Consider the following 22,656-nt stretch of genomic DNA (forward strand, 5'->3'; position numbering starts at 1 on the left):
AATTGGGGAGGATTGATCAGATGTAGTCAAGTTTTTAAAAACTTTAGCACATTTTTCAAAAGGAAGCTCTTATTTATATGCCTATTATTATTAATTCAGACCATATTAATCTTCCCTTGGATTTTGTTTTGTTGTGTCTTGGGTAACATGGCAGCAGCAGAACCAGGGGAGAAGTGAAGCAGCCACAACATTTGCTCTGTGCACTTGTACACTTGCTTGCTAGCTTGGGTTTAACATTATATGCTAACTGAGCTCCTATGTCTTCGCTGGCAATCTTCCATCTCTAATTCTGTACCTATGCATAAGTGCATCTTAAAAAAAGGAATTTCACCAACACCCATCACTGCTTTACCTTGTGCTTTGCAGAATGCTGGATGAGCTCAGTGATCAGCACTTTATCTTGTTGCAGCCTTCGCTTCATGAGCTTGGAGCAGTTGATATTGATGGCATCCAAGATGTGTGATGTATTGTATTCCACAAAGGGGCGGCTGTCAATCACCAGCAATTTTTCTGTGCCGCTTTCCAGCAAAGCCACCAGCCTCTCACCAACTATCAGCTGAGTACCATTCATCTCATCAGCCATGACAACAGCAGAGGCCCTTCTTTTGCCACTGCCTTCTTTTTCCTCTCCAATTTGCAGCAGAGATGAAGAAGGTGATGTAATGGCTATGGACTTAAAGGCTTAGCCATTCCATTGTACTCAGTATATGAGGTCATACTGGCAGTGACTGGCAAGAGAAAAGTTAGACCCATTTTCTCTTGAGAGGGTCCTCCAAAGATGAATGCCCCGTCCGGCTCCCAGTTGATATTCTGGTTATATAGGGCTTGCTAAAGCAGCCCCTCACAACCCATTCATCCTGGGCTATAGAGTAGCCATTTCACAACTCAAACAAAAGCTGCTTTTCGACTGGTCCTGCCATTACATCATTCTTTACCTTTGTTCCCACATCATCGGCTTTTAGAGTGGACTAGGAGCCTGTTGAGACATGGAAAGAGGTGACAAGTGGCAGACAGAAAGAAAGGCAAAACAAACAAGACAGACTCTGGGAGTTTGCAACCCATAATCCCATCCCCCCTTAACTCTCCCTGTTGTCACAATAAAGTCTCACATGTGCTGTGAACCATCTTTTTCTTTTCTTTTCTTAAAATAAATGCATACATGATAATTGATTCCATTACTTCATTTATTCCCCCACCTAAGGGCAAAACTAGATGTTTGGTGGAGAGACCTTGATCCAGAAACCTTAGTCTCCAAGGACACAGACCCTTTGGTTTCGGAGATGGAGAGGTAGCAGGTGAGTCCTACATTTCTCATGTACTGAGAAGCTGCTTTTTTCCTCAACACACGTGCCAGGGAAGAGCAGGGGAGTGGAGCACAGGGGGGAAGAGTTGGGCAGGAGAGACAGAGAGGCACTCCTTCACCGACCCAGGCTTTCTGCTCCCCAAACGGCCTCATCTTTTCTCCCACTGCTTTTTAGGAGTTCAGCAGAGGCCTGGCTTTCTCACCCAGGTCTGCCACCAAACTTCTAATTCTAACCCTAGTGTGCAGTTGGTCTGAGAATTTTCCAGTGTCTGCTGTAAGATTTTCCTTCAGTGAGGAAAAGTAGCCAGACCTGAATCTAGAACACTGCTGCTGTGGCAAGTCCTTTGTGGGGGGAAAACTGTATATGATGCTGCCTGTAAGGCATGCAGAAGAATGAGATGAAAGCATACTAAGTGGTAGAGACTTCACCACCACAGACAGCTGGTGGAGAATGCTGGTTTTCTTTAAATGCTCCTCACTGCTAAAAACAAAAACCTAAATATATCATAGAGCTTGCCCAGAAGAAAGGATTTAGCTTTCATGACTTGCTAGCTTTCTACTCGCAGGGAGGGCATTGGGTTTACGCACACCATCATCATCATCATCATCATGCAACACGTGTAGGTCCTGTTTTACTTATAGCATTGTAGTTGGTTAGAGGTGTACCAGATTTACATTTCCCCTGAGCTGTGCCAAACTAATGAGCTCAGAGGAAGAAACCTCAACTATTAAAAGGCTGAATGTACCCAACTGGAATGAAATTTTGACTGGAATAAGAACAGTCATTTCCTTAGGGTGTGTTTTATTCCCCAGTGATCCAGGGACCATAAATACCTTTTGCTGCACAAAAACCAAGCCCCTCATAGGTGATTAGAGTCTGTAATAGTCTGAAATTAATGGTATCAGCTAGCAGACAGCTTTGTCATTAGAGAAACTGGGCACTGTTGGAGCATAGCAAAGATTTCTTTCTTTCTTTTTAAATTTTACTTATGATTTTCAGATTTATACATTTCAATAATTTTACAGTCATTTTAACAGTTCAATACTTGACTTCCTTTCCTCTTTCTGTGGTTCCTTAAATTTATTTTTAATATATTTTCCATATCCAAATTTATTTGTTCATTTATTCATCTACTTTAAATATATACTCTTATGAAACTGCAGTAGATGAATAAATGAACAAAACTGCAGTTTCGTAAGATTTATTTCATTTTAAGAGATATGCAATTTAAATATATTGAATAGCTCTTGTTCTTTCAAGCTGAAAAAGCATCCTTGCTCACACAGTTTTCATGTAAGCAGGGGAGATGATTTCTCCCATACCAATCAAAAAATGGGGCCTAGCAACCAGATAAAATTGTTCTGGGTAGCAGTTATGGCCCATGTGCCATCAGTTGGTAATTCTTGAATTAAATAAATTATTATTTGGCGAAGATGAACTAAACTATGGGCAGTATTTCAACTAATGAGTTCTGTCACTGCAAGGATTTCCACTCGCACAATAGGACTTTCACTCTCTGCACATGCTTGCTCTGTGCCTTCCCCAAATCTGCTCCAGAGGAGGGAGGGGGGAACACCCAGAACAGATTTAGGGGGGCCTGAGGGGGAGGAGAGCTGCAGAACGTTTCACTGCACAAGCAGAAACCACCTTATCACTATGTTGAATTCCACTTCCATCTGTAACTAATTCAAGAATTACTATTTTTCAAACAATTTTGATTTACCAACAGAAGCATAGTCAGACTTCTGCCTAAGCAGCCAATAAAAATAGTGAGCAACAAAGAAAATACAGATCTTGGGATACTAGTCACATCCCCATTTATGCATTTCTGAACCACAAATCTTTGTCCTATGTTGCAAGGACATGCATCCAACCTCCAATGACACGAATTCAAGAGAAGGGAATTATGTGTGTTTATATATAGAATCTGCAAAGATATACTGCACTCTCCAGGGTTCTCTGCAATATACAAACTCACTACATCCACAGAAACACGTAGGTCATAATTATGAGTATTTTGCCAGTCGTGAAAGCATCGAGAATGTGGCAACTTCTTCCCAACAAAGATCCACTGTCTAAAATTAGCAAAATGTAGGGGAAAGAACAAAACCCATGGAGTGAGGCTTCCTGCACAATTCATGTCCTGCTCTTTGGAACAGAATGAGCTTCTACTTTCAAAGACTCTTGGGGACCTCATTACCTACCCACCCACAATTCTAATAGAAGTCGTTCTGTTTGCTTCAATGAGCAGAAGATCAGACCTGTTAATGAGGCAGCCAGACAGTCTGCTTGGATGTGGATAAAGGACTAGAGTTTATGCCTGGCCAGTAGAAAAGGAAAACAGAAAAAATGTAATGAACTTTCTAAATGGATACTCCCCCCCCCCACACTTTTATTAACCAACTTAGAAACTTTTAAACAGATATATTTTTTTTTTAAAGCCAGGCCAGTTACAGGCCTTTCTTTTGGGGAGCAGGGTGTTATGTTGTGATGGTATAAAAATATATCCCCAAATATATTCTTCCAAGTCTATCAAAGTGCTCTTTGAGTAGTATTTCTCCCTCTAATACATACACATCAGAGGAAGCACTTTTAAAAAGTTGTGTGAAAGAACCTTCGTCTTTTTCCTAAATAGTAGTTTTGAAACTACAGCAACCCTTCCACGAGAAGATCAGTAATATTTGGAATATCATCAGTAACGATGGATGAGCTTCCATGAATAAGCCATTTGTTCACTGTACCAATCTTCTCCCACAATGCACTGCTGCAGTGGAGTACAGGGTGTGTCCCAGAATCACATTCCCAGTTCACTCAGGCCAACAGAGAGGTCCAACAGATATAGGCAGCGCCTTCTGCCAACCACATATGCACGCTAGGAGAAAAGGCTCCTTAGCAGATGGACAGGGTGCTTTGTCAGACAGGTCGATATGAGGAGGATTCCTTCCAAGGAAACCTTTGAAAACCACTGATCTAAAGTACAACTAATGCCATATTTGCAAGATAATCTTTATGAGCAGAGCAAAGCCACCTTCATACAGATGAGGTCAGCTGCCACATCATTTGTTGATATTCTGACAGGACGCTATCAGGCAATTAAAAACAAGTTTTGCCTGCTTGTTCTCTGAACGATGAACACCTTGATAAAAGTGGAGCAACATTCTCAAGTTAGCAGGTGGGTCCATGAAACATCATCCTTTGAGGAAACTGTAGTGGAATCTACACGTATGTAAAAAAACCTGTGAAAATGCTTTTTAAAAAACCGTTTTGAAAAATACAGTCCTGAATGCCTCCATTTTGGAACATTTCGGCTCCTGAACAATGAAAACCCGGAAGTAAATGCTCCAGTTTTTGAACGTTTTTCGGAAGCTGAATGTCCGACACGGCTTCTGCTTCAGTGCAAGAAGCTCCTGCAGCCAATTGGAAGCCGCGCCTTGGTTGTTGAACATTTCAGAAACCGAATGGGCTTCTGGAATGGATTATGTTTGACAACTGAGGTTTGACTGTACATTGAATTTTGCATAGCTCACTGCCGCCATCTAGTGTCACATTTGTTTATTGCACTTTACAACACATTTAAAACGTTTTATTTGCAGCTGTATAGCTGAGTCCCTAGTCAGTTGGCACTATCAGTACAGTGGTACCTCGGGTTAAGTACTTAATTCATTCTGGAGGTCCGTACTTAACCTGAAACTGTTCTTAACCTGAAGCACCACTTTAGCTAATTTGGCCTCCCGCCCCCGGCGCGGCTCCAGAGCACAATTTTTGTTCTCATCCTGAAGCAAAGTTCTTAACCCGAGGTACTATTTCTGGGTTAGCGGAGTCTGTAACCTGAAGCGTATGTAACCTGAGGTACCACTGTATAACAATACATCATAATTTTTACCACATGAAGAAGATCACAGTCCAATAAGTGTATGAAACAGACCTCTGAAATGTTTTATTTCAGCTGGATATTGTCCAATAATCGAGGCTGCTTATCTTCCTCCCGCAAATATATTTTGTTCCTCCGCAAATTATCATTTTTAGAAGAGTGTTTCATGGCTCCTGGGGATCCCTCCTCTCAACATATTTTATGTTATTTATATATGCATATCTTGCTGACTGCTTCCATAGGATCCCCATTGCAATGCCTACAGTTTTTTGTGGCTGTCCATGCCCCCTAAAATTTGTCTACTAAAATAATATTAAAAGCTATTTTAAAATTAATGTTTTTAAAAACATTTCCCTGGTCATAGTGTATGCATATGATTGTAAGCAAGTCTCCTTTTACTTGAAGTTAATTTTCCCCACCCCTCATTTCTTTGTGAATGCCTTGTGAAAGTTTCTACTGTAATATGGGAACAAAAGCAAGCACGGGAAAAATTAAAATTCTTGTAGCAGCAGTAGGAAAAGTAAATGCTGTAACTGTTTTAAAAGCAACACTTCAATATTCTAAAATTTGGTTTTCAAACTGGATTCCTTTGAGCTTATCAGAGGGGTCCTCAGTCAGAGGATGAGTAATGACTGAAAACACTTTGCTGAAAGGACAGCTTGTCTTTCTACTGCTGAACATTTATTGCCATCTACAGCTGCATGAGAGCATTGGACGTGGTCTAGAACTCATTCAAGAGCACAATAATAAGCTCACAGCTCTGTATGAACCAAATGCCACATATTTTAGTCCATTTCACCCAGGACTGACCTATTTTTTCAGAGCTCTGTTCCTCTGTTCCTCTAGCCTCCAAAACATACTGGAAAAGCTAAGTTTGTGTCTTCAGTCTTCCGCTATTCTTGCATTGTGCAGTATATAAACTTAAGACCAGGATGGGCATCTGTTTAAATGCTTAGCAAAGCAGCATACATAGTTTTGTATAATGGATACCCAAGAACATGAGCATGTAAAAAACTGTAATTCTCACATAATTTGTGGTTCTGAGTTGTGAGATAAAAAAACTGGCAAAATATATTGAATGCATTTACTAATTCTTCCCCATCCACTTTCCACAGACAAGTATTAGTTATGCAGATTACATAATTTTACTACAGGTGATTTCTGCTTGATTGAGGCTGCCAAGAGCAACAATTTAAACCTGAAGGGAGAAGGGCAATGAAGGGCAGAAGGAGTTTGAGGGAGAGGATAACTTCTTGAGTCTCAAACACAGATAGCCTAGTCTACTATTTATTTTTGAAAATCGCTTGCCTGTTCACTATGGACTTTGACACCTCTTAAGATAATTGTAACCATATTTTGCACTATGGTTCCCAAGATCAAGGAGCAGGTGGTTTTCTATGTTTGGTTACAACTGGATACCATTTTGAGTCAATATGGCAGATTAGACCTTCCAAAACCGCACTGATTCAGAGTCCAGAGTGTTAACCATTCAGGAATGGAAAAGAGATATGGTGAGATTCATATGGAACGGGGAGAAACCGAGAATAAAATACCAACTATTAACAGATAAAAAAGAGAGAGGAGGCTTTGCACTTCCTGATTTAGAACTATACCACGCAGCCACAGGTCTTCTATGGCTCAAAGAATGGATAACATTAAGAGATTCAGATGTGTTGGATTTGGAGGGATATGATAATCGATATGGGTTGCATGCCTATCTAATTTATGAGAAGGTGAAGGTCCACATGGTTTTTTGAATCCTCTAATAAGGAAATCATTATATAAGATCTGGATAAAATATAAAGGAATATTGGAACCAAAAATACCTCTGTGGACCTCGCCAACAGAAGCAATGGAAGTTAAGAAAAAGAACATGGAGGGGGTACGGGGCCACATACCGAGTAATATTAGAAGAAAAACATTTTCTTTTTTGTTACAAACAAAAACAGAGAGTGTTATATAAATGTTGTATAAATGTATATTTTTTTAAAATAATAAAGATTGGAGGGGGGAAACTGCACTGATTTTACCAAATTTGTGAGGTCAGTTCTGAAATTAAGCAGGTTTTTCTCTATGTTTAGATACAACTGGAACTACCGGTATTTGGAATCAAGATGGCACACTGAAGCATGCAAAAGTGCACTGATTTCAAAACTGCACCAATTTTTTGATTTCTTATAATTCCTGAGCAATGGCAAGAATGAGGTTGCTCATGTTCTAATAAAACACACACACAAACACACACACACACACACACACACACACGAATGAATTGCCTCATTCCACTGTGCTATTAAGTTTAAAATAAAAAGACTCCCTTTTTTGGATGTGTAGGAGAGAAGAAGAAAGGAAGAGTGTGGGGTGAAAGATTGAAGGCTCAGTTCTTATAATAAAAATACTGCCCAAGTACATGCTCTGACGCAAACAGCTAGCAAATTTTAAATGTGTATGAATGCAGCAGACTGCAGTTGTTCAATAATGAGGGAAAGGCACTCTGCTAATGACTTGGCATTGTCTTCGATCTTTGCCTGAGGGATTCCAAAGGCCGGCCGATGCCTTTTGTAGGAAACAGGATGCAAGACGAGATGGACCTTTGGACAAGAAGGAAATTCTTGTGTTCTTACATGCTCATAGATCTTTTCCCCATATTGTAGGATTCAGTGCTGGTACCATAGGCGTAGCCAGGATTTTGTTAGGGGGGCAGGCTTTCGTTGGGAGGGGCAGAAGCTCAGATCTGTATTGATTTGTATTGATGAGGGGACAGATGCCCCCTGCCCCACCCTTGGCTTTGTACTGAACACAGATCCTAGACTGAATCCTGATGAGGTCTTGGCACAAATTATATAACGTAACAGGAAACAAGGAGAAATTCCCTGTAACAAGAAAGGGGAAGGGGACAGTTGTTGTACAAACAGCATGTTTTAAGAAGAACTGCTTGAGGAGGGGAAATAAATTGCATATTGTGTGGACAACAAAATCCATATGTTCTCAAGTTGTAGTTTGCTTACAACAGAGGTAGAGGTCCCTGCTTAATTTCCATAGAGAAGAGGGCTAGAGCTTTAATCTGTGTGGTAGATATACCATCATTATGTAAGCCTTGCTTCTTAATTTTAGGTAAGAATTCCAAATGTTATGAATATCACATAGTATGCATAGTAAACACACATAATAATTAAACACATATTATATGTGTTTAATTTGTGTGTAGCTTGTCTCATTGCTTTCAACAACATACAAAGAGCAATACTGGATCAGCACATCTAGTTGAACACTTTGTCCTCACAGTGACCAGCTACATGTCCATGGGTGAGCACAACAGCACCCTCCCACGTACAATCCCCGCTACCAACTTGTATTAGAGGCACACTGTACTGCCTCTGGTAATGGGGGGGGGGCACCCAGCTATCATGGCTATTTGCCATTGATAGCTTTATTCTTTGTAAATTTGTCTAATCCTCTTTTAAAGTCATCCCAGTTGATGGCCATCACTACCTAGTGTGGGAACAAACTCCACAGTTCAACTATGCACTGTGCGAAAAAGTACTTTCTTCTGTGTTTCCTGACTCCATATACTTTCACACACTTTTAGTTCCCTTTTGATATTTATGACACAATTTATGAAATCTATATTGTGTTGCCCGATCATTATCCAGAAGCTACACAGCTGTTCCACTAAATGCTGCCTCTACCCCACACTCTCATGCACAGGAGCCTCCCTGTTTTCGTCTGTGAAATGTTTGCAGATTTGCAGGTGTCAGATTCTTTCACAGCGCACAAGAATTCCTCATCAAACAAACAGAATGGTTCCCTGAAGTAAACATTTTAATACCACTTTGCTAAAACCAGGGAACATTCAGGCTCAGTGACCCCATGTCTCCACATTCAAATAATACCACCCAGGAACCATTTACTGCATAATCTGTTATCTGCTGTTATCAGCTCCCAAGTTTGCAAGACTTGCATCTGAATGGCATTTCTGAACAGCAGCCGCTGAAGGCTATTTCTGTCACCACACACCCCTCCATAACTAACCTCACTTGCACTTAAGTTTGTAAATAAACCACATTAGTTCATTCAAATGTCAAAGTGGTTTCTGTGTTAAGAGCTGGTGGCCAGGGCTGCTCCACATTAAGTCATGGGAAATACAACAGAGCACTGCTGATTCACAGCATCATTTAGGTGCTTTTGCACTCAATTTCATTTCCTCATTTTATACGCCTCCCAGGTGCACCCCATAAAACTTTAGAGAGTCCATAAGAACTTGGATCAGGCCAATGGCCCATTCTAGTCCAGCATTTTGTTCTCACAGTACCCAGCCAGATGCTATCAGGGACTGCACTGGGGAAAGGAGGGCTGGGCTCAGGAGAGGGAGGTAGTGGCCAGTGGGGAGGAAGAGAAGGAAGAGTGGGCGAGGCATGTGAAGGGCCGGGTGCTTCCCCACACACTCCTGCACCACTGTTTCCCAGAACCAGTAGAGAACTGAAGCGGGGAGAGCAGAGGCAGCTTCCACATAGGCATAGTCTCTGTCAGGGAAAGGTACATAAACTGGTGGAGGGGGAGTGATCCCCAGTTGCTGCAACTGCTCCACAGAGCACAGGAATAGCTTCCTAGACACTATATTGGTGTGCAGATGTCATGTGCAGCTTGAACCTGTTTAAAATAAAGGGACTTTAAAGTGGTTGGACTGATATGGTACTGTTATATCTATGTAGCATAGTTTTCAAAACTTGAAAGAAAAAATGTGGGTTGGCTTAATTTTCAGTTGACAGTGCATTGTTCATTCAGTCCTGTGATGTCAGCCTCATGTTTAAACATGCCCCATTTAACACTGCTTAGTTTTCTTAACTCTTCTCATTCCCTTGTGCCTTTAGCCTGACACACCACACTGACTTTAAGAAAGTCACATTGGCTTCCTGTCAAAAGACATTGCACAGGGATTTTTTGTTGCTTTAGTGAGGTAGGAGAGCTGGGGGGAAAATGCGTGCCTTTGGTTTCAGATAGTACATTGATAGACGAGTTTAAAAAGCCCAGGACGCAAATTTCTGTGGCTATGGTGGCTCATTTACCAAAAGTAATGTATTTAGCATCAACTCTGGAAGTGTATACTTGATAATGACCGAACAAGTATGGTCAGAATTAGTTTGATCAGAATTTTGCCCTTAAGTGAAGCGCTACCTTTCCCCTCAGACTTTTGGGGAAAGGTCAGGTACATTGGCTTGGGTTTTTATTACTGCTGCATTATTATGAAATTTAATATTGTCTCATTTCTGTTTTAACTGTGTTATTTCTACCCTAGGAATTTAGGGTGAATATGGTAAACACAACAAACAAATATCACCTGGTTTGCTCTGGCCTACAGATGTAAAGAGGCATTCTTGTCTGTCTCTACACTTGCCTCCTTTCGTCAGTGCTGGATGGTGTCACACACAGCCTGAGCCAGAATTTCTTAGCTGGACTTTTTGGGCTCAAAAAGGAGTCCTTAGATGGGGATGTTTTATGAAAGGTTCTCTTTGCTCACCTTTTGCACTCCTCTGCTTCCTGCCTGTGGTCTTGGGAATGCCAACAACCATACTCCAGATTCTTGAAGCACAAGACTTTTTCTTTTCTTTTACCCATGAGACTTCAGAGTGAGAGCAGAAAGCACTGACCCTTGGTCTGATTTGACTTCATATCCAAAACTCATTGGTTACGTGGCTTTGTTATGAAACCAACTCAGAATAGGGGCAAAGCTTCCTGCCCTCACTCTGGAGTCTTGTGAGTAAAAGAAATAAAAACAGCACCAGGTAAGGGTGGGGCAAATACTTCAACAATGTTTACAGGGTCCCTGCAAAACAGTCCAAGAAGGGGTCACTAGCTGAAGCCTGCAAACAGTGGCAAAGCCAAGGTATATTTGGCTCAGTCATTGTCCGAATCCCTATCTGACACCACACAAGCTGCCAGCTCAAGAGCCACTGCATGATCAAGTTCTAACAGGTATACAACCACCAAGAAGTGGTGGCATAATAATATTATTACCTAAGTGCTTACAAAACCAGGTGTTCTACAATAAATAAAGACAGTTCTAAGGGAAATATTACACTCTGCTGTCAGTCTCACTGGGTCCTCTGGGGCACTGGCATTTGCCCAGCCATGCCAAGTGCTGAGACCAGGCCTTCCAGCAATGTGGTTTTTGGGCTTTGTTTGCTTAACAGGGCCGAGTACAAGCTGGGTTCGTCTGGCCCTTGCCATTAGACAGAGTGAGGAGACTGCCCCAGGAAGCTGATGTGCTGGAGGTAGCAGACCTCTGAACACCAGTTGCCGGGGATCTCAGGTGGGAATGCTGTTCCACTCAGTCCTGCTTGGAGACCTCCCATAGGCATTGGCTTGGCCACTGTGAAAACAGAGCGCTGGACTAAGCAGGGTGTTTGGTCTGGTCCACCAGGATTCTTCTTAGGACAGAGCCGTGTGTGCCATAAAGTCTGTCCTGTATCCCCTAAACTAGGCTATTGTCCTCAGCTGAAGTGGAGGACCATGTTCCATCATCAGGGCTGATACACAGTTAGCCTCTGTATGTAGAACTGGTAGCCAGGTGGTGAGGGCACTATCTCATCCTGCATCTAAGAGACAGAAATGTCTTAGGTAGCTGCTGGCAGAATCTGAGCCCAGGAACTTGAACACACACTATAGGTCTGGATTTGGACAGAGCCATCCAAGTCCCCAGCGAGATTCTGACAACTTTATATATGAATTGGCTAAAAATGATCTGTAAAGTAAGGAGTTATACAGAGATCTCAGAGAAAAATATTGTGAAAATTCCAGACACCTAGAAAAGTTCATGTTTTTACGTTAACTCTAAGAGAGAGTACAAGCTTCTCAGCAATTTCCCTTTCTGCATATAATGATAAGTGACAGGAGGAAATTACCACATCATTGTAAAATGTAGAAATTTATTTGGGATGGTTAATTACCCATTTATGTGGCAATAAGAAGAAAGAGGTGACAGAAAAACAACTTTGGGAGCCAAGGGTGAAGGCAAGGATTTATTTCACTAGCCAAATGAAATCACCACTTATCTCAAGGTTATGTCACAGTTACATCATTAAGCTTACAACATTTGGTTCCCAGAATTATTACAGAAAGAGGAAAGATTGCAAACAGAAGAAAGACACATATTAATATGTAACCAACAAGCACGTAGCAAAGGATTATGGGCCAAAGCAAGTATTACTCTGAACTACTAATGAAGAAAAATATAGACCAGTAGTTTAATGTTCTAGAGTGGGCCTCAGTGGAGCAGCAACAGTTATGGGGAACATTTGACCTGGAGGATTTTACTGTATTTGTACAGGGCTGTCATGTTTATTGACATAATGCAGCATAGTCTTAAAGCAGCTAGGAAGGTCACTATCAGAGCTTCCATAAAACTGCTCAGCTGTTTTCAAAGGTCAACAGGTAAACTGTTAAAATCCATAACTAGTCAGCAAAATGCAAAGTGAAATTGAAGCAGAGAAGATCTGAGTATGATGTTTTCGGCCCACTGCAGACAGGCGAGCAAGACTGCTGGATACATGCAAAATCATGCCCCTTTGGCCTTTGAGTGTTACAACTGCAACGATTCTAAATATAGCAAAACTAGCCAAGATTCCTGTTTTCAGTGGTTGATTGTCCAGAGATCTTTCTAACACTGTGACAGATATATAACACACGCAAAACACACTCTTGCCAATAAAAACGCATGCCACGATAAATTTATCAGTCTTCAAAGTGCTGCAAACTTAGAGTGACAGTCAAATACAGCTACCTTTCTAGAACTAGCATAATAATGCTATTTATTATGAATCATCAGAAAGGAAATTTTATTTATTTTTAATTAACAAATAGTTAATTAGTATTGCTAATTAAACTCTGGTGCAGCTGATATACTGGTGCAAAGTCCTAACAAAAAGGAGACCAAAACTTCCTCATTGCTTAGAACAGAATTTAATTCTCCATAAAAACTACAGATAAGAGAATCACTGGGCATTTCCTCATATCTGAATTGGCTACTTTCTAGGGAATAATCCCACCATACGAGTAAAGAGGATTAGATCTAAGGATTGCTCAAAAGGATCAGCTGTTTAGAGTTGCCTAGTCTAAAATGCTGTTTTAACATAATCAGTTTCTTAAGCAAATGTGACTAGGTATGCATTACAAAACCATTATACTTGCACAGCATGAAATGGATATTTCAGCATTCTGCTGCTCGTCTCCGAGGCATGGTTTATATAAGCTCATATATTGCTTGGCTACTGTACATTATTGTACACTTGATGACTGAGAAATGAACGCAAAAACTGACTTGGGAAGAGGATAGACAGGTTACTAAACTTTGGAGCAATGTTTTGAGATGATGGAATGGGCACGTTAATGGGCTCCTCTGTGCTGTTATGCACCAGAGGTGGTTTGGTGCCCAAAAGACTCATGCAGTTGACTTCAGAGGTACTAGGATTCCAGCCGGAGAGGAAGTCAGGCCCCACTGGTGGCAACAGAGTCCGACAGATTAGGGAATACTAGAAAACAGACTAGCAATATCTGGTTTTCAACGGTGTGATATATCAGCAACTAAACAGTGCAATATTCCAATATAACATAATGTCTGAAATTGGAGATCAGGAGTGGGAATGATAGAAGATTGGGCAGGGGTGTTTGTGTGTGCAGATCAGGCGGGGGATAAGGGAAAAAGCAGCTGTGGAGATCAGATGGATGGGGAAAGGAGAGCAAGCGGAGTCACCTCCAGCACATGGTTTGAGGGGGAGGGGGACAGGGGGTCAGTGGCGTAGCGTGGGTTGTCAGCACCCGGGGCAAGGCAAGTAATTTGCGCCCCCTAACCCGTGGATTTGCGCCCCTAACCCTAACCCCCAGATGTTGCGCCCGGCCCCCCCCTGCACCCCCCACGCTACGCCACTGCAGGGGGTGCATGAAGTCTCTGTCAGCGGGGAAGCCAGTGGTGGCAGTCAGCAGAGATGCATGTCCACTGTGGCTCCTGCTGTTATCCTGCTGAGAAAAGCTTCTCGACCTCAGTGTCAGGGGAAGGTAATGCCACGGTGCCCTGGTCTCCGTCAGTGTGAGGGAAGGCTGCAGCGCTATTGACTGCCCTGGTCTCCCTCAGCATGAAGGAAGGCAGCTCAGATCAGCAGTGTGGTCGGCTGAGATCACTGTGCGATATCGGCAGTGCCTTGAAATTGGCAGCCCTCCTCTCCCTCAAGCAAGGAGCGATATATTGCTGCTTATTGCCAGGTCAAAATCGTTATCAAGGTGTGATTTCAAAACCGTTTTTGGCCAACATATTGAAAAATCACACAGCGCTAAAACAGACAATAAAATTTGTGATATTACTTGTCAGGTACAGTGCTGAGGAGGGCTGCACTGAGGAGGAATGGTGGGAGCCTCCCCCCCCCCCTGCTCCTGATCAGGATCCTGAATCTTCCCAGGAGCAGGGAAGTAGTATAGATTTGGAATAGTGGTTTGCAGAGAGACATAGTTCAGAAGGCAGAAGCTGGGAAGTACTGGGTGGGGAAGTGGGTGGAACCCTTAATTGGGAGCACCTTCATTCCGAGGAATGGATTCTTTGTTCTCTCGCTGTGATCATTAAAATTTCTAACTGCTAAGAGACTCCTTTCACTTTGTTCTACTTATCTACTGCCAAAGGGTGGGGGAGGAAGCCAAGTCCCTGAAGCCTGACATTACCATGCAAAAATGACAAAGCATAGTTTGGGGGGAGGCAAGGGATGGGGCCGCAGACCCCCTGGATGCATTCCGCAAACCCCCAATTGGGAACCACTGGGCTAGACTGTCATTCTGCTTAGTTAATGCTGCAGTTAGAAACAAATCTTCAAGCAGGGCACTCATGCCGGATTTTTACTTTGGGGGAAGGAGGAAGTGAGCAATGGTTTCCCAGCAAAAGTTCTGGAATATTCTGAAGCTAGCTTTTCTCGGGTGTACAAGTCACATGTAGAAGTGCTCAGAGACACTGGAGAAGCCTGGAGAAGAGGAGATTAAGGGGTGATATGATAGCCATGTTCAAATATATAAAAGGATGTCACATAGAGGAGGGAGAAAGGTTGTTTTCTGCTGCTCCAGAGAAGCGGACACGGAGCAATGGATCCAAACTACAAGAAAGAAGATTCCACCTAAACATTAGGAAGAACTTCCTGACAGTAAGAGCTGTTTGACAGTGGAATTTGCTGCCAAGGAGTGTGGTGGAGTCTCCTTCTTTGGAGGTCTTTAAGCAGAGGCTTGACAACCATATGTCAGGAGTGCTCTGATGGTGTTTCCTGCTTGGCAGGGGGTTGGACTCAATGGCCCTTGTGGTCTCTTCCAACTCTATGATTCTATGATTCTATGACCCTATCCCCCTTCCTGTGTCATACACCTGAAGGATATCACATGATATAAAGGGCTGGGGCTCCATCAACAGCCCTGCCTCCAAGCTTGTTTAGCATCCCCTGCTCCTGATGACCACTAGTCCATATCATCAGAACCACAGAAACCTATGCATGTAGATTTCCCTGGCTCAGGTATGGACATCTAACATCAGTGCTAGGGGAAGCCACATCACCTTATACAGTAGCAGGGGAAGCTACACCCCACAACCCCTTTAGTTGTATGTTGCCCCTTCTTGCATACAGCGCATGAGAGGTGCTCTTTGTGAAGAAAGTTGCATCTGAGGTGAGGCAGTGTGAGATGAGACAGAACTGCTGTGTTGCAGCTGTGAGGACCTGCTTGTACACGCCAATCAACACATGAAACCACCAGCAAATGTTAAGTATTCAGTCAATGAGATGATCATCTGAACACAGAACTGGGCCAAAACAGCCCCCAAATAACCTTATTTGAGCTCTGGGGGTGGGAAGTAATGCTTCATTTAACATGCTACATTTTCATGCAGCTGTGTAAGATAATGGATTGCTAAATATAAGTAAGCTCTAAGGCACCTGTCAGACTTTGGGGACTTGGCTTTCTCACCCCACCTTTGGTCGTAGATAAGCAGGACAAAGCAAAAACCATCGCTTACCATTTAAAGAGTCTTTAATGATCACAGCAAAAGAAGAAAGCAGTCATTCTCGGAATGACCAATTAAGGTTTCCACCCACTTCCTCCCTAGTCACTTCCGCCTCTTGCAACCTGATCTTGCAACCATATGCTTTTTGTGGAGCTACCTTATCTGCTCTCCATGACCCTGGGCGGATAGGCTGGACACTTTCCAGTGAGAGAGAATCTGTTAGCTCTCTCTTCCAGTTCTTCTTCACTTTGCTGTTCACTCCCCAGTTCATCCAAACTTTTGTCTTCAGAACTAGTCTTAGGGATGACCTGGTTGTCCAGACATGACCCTGTTATTGCATGGGGTCAGAGATCCATAACGTTTGCTTCAGCATATTGTTACCTCCACTGTTTGGGCTACAAACCCCCGGAAGTTGCAGCGGTATTTGGGGCAGGAGTGCTGAGTACTTTATCAGGTAAGGAGAGCCAGCTGCCCGAAGAGTACTTGGGTCATATTGGCTGTTTGAGTTGTTCTCGGCTGCAACTTACCTGTACTTATGGACAGGGTGGTTCATAATATAAAAGCATTTTAACTTTATTTTTATATTTCTGTAATTTATTCATAAAACACTTTAAATGTTTGTGAAAGTCAGCAAAATTTAATGCTTAATGATACTAGAAGTGACTACTTCCAATGATGCCTTATTGCCTAGCTAATTTGGCAACTCCACTGGACAAAATCGGTGGCCAGACAATTTTGGCAATTACTGCATCAAGTGACTCACACCCTAATCCTACCAATGGGCTGTGAACATCAGCTGGTCCATGCTCAAGAGGAAGCCCAAAGGAGTGAGAGAGAAAACAAAGGCAGAGGTAAGACATCTTGGAGGAAAATCACTCTCCCCACAACTTGGTTGCTGAGTAAAACAAAACTGGGAGGGCTGGGGGCAGTTCTTTACTCTGGAAACTAATTACAATTTTCATTCCTTCCCCTCTTTCTTCTTAAATCCCACCTCGGTTATTAAAAATCTACAAGAGCATTTCACAGAGACACAAAATGGAAGCCTGCCAGTCTATTCAGAGCCAACTCTGAGTAGGTCACTCTTGGCTCGGTAACAAACCACAAATGGAGCACAAGGAAAGGACAAACCCTGTTCTCTCTCACACAAGCCTCCAGCCTAAATTCTTTTCTCCTCTTCCAAAACGTGGACCTGCTACAGTCATTGAAGAAAAAGTAATATACAGAGAGCCAAAAAGATCTCCACTAGGGAGTTCTAACAGTTGCCAATAAGTCATTGCATCCATTGCCCACCCACCCCCACCCAAGAAAACTAATAGCAGGAATGATTGCTATTAGAAGCAGAAGCTTCCCTGAATAATATTTTGATTTTTCACACACCCAGCGAAGGATACTTTCATATTAAGTGTGAGCACCTCACCAAGCTTCTCTATCCATAGATCAAGGCTTTGCACCCGGGACCCTAGTAGGGAAGGGAAAGCAGCTGAAAAGCCAAGCGCCCCTTCTTTCTTCTGAGCTGCCCCTCCCAGAGCTGGTTTGACTTGACAGAAGTAGGAAAGGAGATGTCTGCTCTCAATGCCACTGATAAACAACACTTCAAGAAAATTTCAAAGTCCGTTTACAAAGTAAGAACATCAATTGAAATACACAAAAAACATAAAAGCCAATTTAAAACACAAAAGCTAGCATAAGAAATCAGCAGCAGAAATAAGATAAATTCAAGTAGGAAATAGGAACGTCTTTATTTACTTCCCAAAAGAAACAAGTGATAAAATGAACTTCCTGAGGGTCAGGATTCCATCGTTTCAGGGCCACCACAGGAGGAAAAAACCACTGCTTTGTTGCACAGATTTGCATGTCGCAGGCACTTTTGTCCTTAAATCAAGCCCAAGAGCAACACTGTGGGCAAGTGTTTCTGGGAAAAGGGACATTTCCCAGAGCTGAACTCTGCTTCCTTGTGAAATCTTGTGTGGCCATGTGGGTCATGAGTCTTTGGCTTTCCTGCCCAACTGATTCCTTCCCTTTGGGTAAAGCCTTGGTTTTTACACAGACTCTGATGTTTCCATTAATCACTGATAAAAAGGCAATGTAGAAATGCTATAAATGAAACAATGTCTACCATGCTGTCGCCTCTCCTTCCTTCCTTCCTTCCTTCCTTCCTTCCTTCCTTCCTTCCTTCCTCCTCCCCTTCTTCTTCTTCTTCTTCTTCTTCTTCTTCTTCTTCTTCTTCTTCTTCTAACAACAGTTTTAGAGGGTTTTTCTTGTGTTTTTTAAATGTTCATAGTTGTTCAAATATATGTTGGAAGTGTAAGAAAAAGGAGGGGACATTTTAACATATGTGGTGGGATTGTAAGGTAATTAAAAATTTTTGGGAAATGATATACACCGAATTGAAGAAAATGTTCCATTTAACATTTGTTAAAAAACCCAAGGCATTTTTGTTGGGGATTGTAGGGAAAGACCTGGCAAAAAAGAAATGAGAGCACAAAAGACACCAGGCTGACATGAGGTAAGATCTTGGATACATAAATCAATGCCCTCAGTATTATGACAGGTCAGACGCCCTTTCTTCAGGGATGAGACTAGAGGCACAAAGAAGGACAGGGAATTGCACTCTGAGCCAGCCCCAGAAGCACCTAAGAAACTAGAAGCAGTTGAAGACACAGAGTATGAGGTGCAAGAACTGGGGTAGAAGGGGGTAGGGAGGTGGTAAGAGTGTGGGAACACTGGGCTGACAGTGGTGAGGAGCACAGGGAGGGGCTAGGGAGGGGCAGATGGGGCGGGCTGCCCCAGGGGGCACTTGGCCGGTGGAGTGTGGTGGTGGGGAGCCACTGGACGGCTCCTTTGCTGTGCTGGCACTCTTCTTACCTGGCAACTAACTCTTTTCCTTTGAAGCAGAAGGGTGGGCTGCTGCTCTCTCTGGTTTTGCAACTGTGAGGGAAAGAAAACCTGGAGAGAGGAAGGGGTGGGGGAAGGCTGCTCTCCAAGCAAAGTTGGAGTAAACAGTAATGTGTACACAACCCAGCCAACCTCCTGAAATATCATTTCTTCTTGTTTTCTTCGCCTCAATGTCTCAGACATCAATTAAAAGTGGTGAAGAGATCAGACCACCACCCCCTGTCCTTTTTGGAAACAGAATCTTTTGTGATGATTAAATAATTTAAATGGCAAGTTCACAAGATAAGCACTTGTTGCTTGCTTATAATGTGTGTGTGTGTGTGTGTGTGTGTGTGTGTGTGTGTGTTTGGATATAGAGGTCCACATACATGTTTACACCATGTGAATACATAATGAGGGCACTGCTGCAAACAATCAGCTACAAAAACTGAGTCTTGTTTATACTGAAAATAAAATACCTGCAATGAAAGAAATGTGATGCTGACATCCCTTCCTTTAATTTTCAAGGAAAATGTAGCCAATCCACTTTAAATTCTTTAATTGCAGTGGATCAGCAGCCAGCATTTTTTAAAGGAAACTTGTGGAGTGTTTATTCTGTTATTGTTTATTCTTTTGTATTATTCTTTAGAGTTTTATACTGCAAGTCTTTACATGTCTACGCAGAAGTCCCACTGAATGAAGCCTACTCCTAGGCAACTGTGTAAAGATTGTGCAGTCGTATACTGCGGTCTTAAGCATAATTACTCAGAAGTAAGTCCCACTGAGTCCAACAGGATTTACTCAGATAGACCTCAGGTAGATAATCTGAAAATGGCCTCGGCCCAGTATACCTGAAGGAGCGTCTCCTTCCCCATCGTTCAGCCCAGACACTGAGGTCCAGCTCTGAGGGCCTTCTGGCGGTTCCCTCACTGCGAGATGTGAGGTTACAGGGAACCATGTAGAGGGCCTTCTTGGTAGTGGCACCCACCCTGTGGAATGCCCTCCCATCAGACGTCAAGGAAATAAACAACTATCTGACTTTTAGAAAACATCTGAAGGCAGCCCTGTTTAGGGAAGTTTTTAATGTCTGATGTTTTATTGTATTTTTAATATTTTGTTGGAAGCCACCCAGAGTGGCTGGGGAAACCCAGCCAGATGGGTGGGGGTATAAATAATTATAATTATAACTGTTGCAGATGGAAGTTCTACTTTTGACAAACAATTCACTTTTACAGTCATAATACTTCTTAGGATTCGTCCAATGATCAATTAGTCTCTGAGGAAATCTACTTTTTAATGTGCTTTAAGAACAAATGTGTTGAGGGGTGTGTAGATGTGCGTGTTGTGTATGCAAATGTGTGCTGGAAGGTGGGTGTGGGGGCCAAACAGAGTCTTTGACCCGGGTGCAAGAAAGCCTGGTTTTGTTTGACCACGCTTGGCATGCTGGCTGTGGGGCTCCCAGATGAGGAACAGTGAGGGGGAGGCAAACTCAGTGACTGCCCCAGGTGGGAAAAGCCCCAGCTAGGCCACTGTAGGGGAACCTGCCCTTGCGCCTACCAGCAAACTGGTGCATTCCTGCCCTTGCCGCCTTCCTGTTCTGCCCCATCCCTGTCTGGCAAGCAGCAGAGGAGAGGGCAGCATAGCAGTACTGGCCAACATGCCCCCTGGCAACCGGGCACTTTCACAAGAACAGCCTGTGGTGCTAGCAGCTGCCTGGCCCAAGGCTGCCATGTCGTCCTCCTCTGACTCGGAAGAATTCATCTCAGACTGCTGCTGAAACAACAGCTAAGCTACTTGCAGCTTACAAGGTCAATGCTCACAGGAAAACACAAACAGATACAGCATGGTTTAAAGGGTGCAGTATCAGCACCAGGGCTACAGGTTGAAGGAAAAAGGGAAGAGAAGAGAAAGAGGGCAGTACTGACAACAGAAGGAGGTGGTACAAAGGTGAGGAAAAAATGGTGAGTTGTCTCACATTTACAAAGCCAAGCTAGACCTGAACAAAACTGGAAGCTGAGAAGACTCAGAGCAGACGGCCTGAGGGTGCTACTATACTGCTCTTATGGGGCTTATGGGGCCAAGAAGATGAGAGAGGGAATTCGTGCAGGAGTCAGAATTGCTTCACACTCACTGGGACACTGGTGGATATGCGTGTGAAGGATAGATGTATATCCACGGACTCTATACATTTGCAAAGCTAAGCAGGGGCCAGTATGCTTTCAAATTTCACTTTTCTCTCAGATTCATTCTATAACCAGCCATATAAAGACAATAATAATGGCCAACTTACAGAATTGTCAGAAGGATTACTGGCACGTGTCATGAAGCACTTTCAACATTCTAAACTACCCACAGAAAATATTGAGTAGTGTTTTTTACTGCCCCCAGATCCACATTCATATATTTGATTAAGAGATTACCAAAATGATCTAGAGGTGGGTGTGGGGAGGGGAGATCCCATCAATTCATGTGCTGCTGCAGTGCGCACTTTAAGGAGCACATGCTGCACAGTAAACACTCATTGTGAATCTGTACTATATGATGTTTGCCTTGTCAACAGCTTCAGCTCACAGAGCAGATTAAAGAAGTCAAAGCAACAATAAAATATTAGTTACTGTTTGGTAACAGCTAATTTGGAAAGTTATTTAAAAATAAAATAAAGTCAGTGTTTGTGTGTGGTATGCGAGCATAGCTAGCTACAGATATAGATATTTTTGCTCAAATAATCCTTTGGTAAACAGTCATACTTAACATTTGAATAATGCAGTACCTTTATTTATTTTTTTATATTGACCACTTATAACCATGCAGAACTGACCAAATCTTTGGAAAATAAATATTACTCAGCATGGGAACCTGAAGCCAGTTCTGACAGAGTGCTACAAACTTGGCTGAAACCTGCCTTGCAAATAAATTCACAGAAGTTAATAGCCAATTAATAGACCACAGAAAAATTATGAACCCGCTGGCCTACACATCTTCAACGTTAAGCCATTTGTTTGAACATGTCATAACAATCGTTTTAAATTTTTGTTGTCACCTGGATGCAATTCTCACTTGCCACAAGCACCCAAACAAATGACCATTGCAAAACCAAGATGAAAGTATATGAGCGAAGAAGTATCGAGAAGAGTATAAGCACAACATGAATGACACCATTTCATTTTGGATTGGAATATCTGGAATAATTTCCATCCACAATGTATTCTGGTAATGTGCAGGACTCTCTCAGCAGTTATTCTGGCTGCATTATTGTTATAAAGATGCGCACAGGAGTCAATTTCTAAGTGTTTTAACAATGTTGTGATTAGCAGCATGAATTTGTCAAGAATAGATCCTGCCAGATAAATTTTATCTCTTTTAAAAAATCTTGGTGGATTGTAGGAATGCTCTGGATCAAATCATCTTGATGTCAGCACATATTTTGGTTAGCAAACTGTTTATAGTATAGATGGTGATACAAACAATACTCAATGAGTGCTCATCTATGATTTCTCATCAAATGGGGGGAGGCTCTGTTGTGGGCCCAAAACCTTTCAAGATGTAATTTAGTTATTTAGGTGATGGGGTAGAGAAAATCCTTATCA

General features: G+C 42.5%; 1 protein-coding gene and 1 long non-coding RNA gene across 2 annotated transcripts in view; one reads left to right on the forward strand and one right to left on the reverse strand.

Moving 5' to 3' along the window:
- The window catches only part of DUSP16 (dual specificity phosphatase 16), a 48,047-nt gene that overhangs the window by 21,871 nt on the left and 3,520 nt on the right, over positions 1–22,656 (reverse strand). The window contains exon 2 of the mRNA XM_083615638.1: positions 353–976. Coding sequence (XP_083471764.1) covers positions 353–583 — 231 coding nt within the window. The 5' untranslated portion in view covers positions 584–976. The remainder of the gene's footprint in view (positions 1–352; positions 977–22,656) is intronic.
- Positions 973–10,145, forward strand: LOC310763621. The gene is made up of 2 exons (XR_014548728.1): positions 973–1,295; positions 5,251–10,145. It is a non-coding gene; the product is annotated as an uncharacterized lncRNA (long non-coding RNA).

Source organism: Podarcis filfolensis, assembly GCF_964270895.1.
Source record: "Podarcis filfolensis genome assembly, chromosome: 5".
NCBI classification, from domain to species: Eukaryota; Metazoa; Chordata; class Lepidosauria; order Squamata; family Lacertidae; genus Podarcis; species Podarcis filfolensis.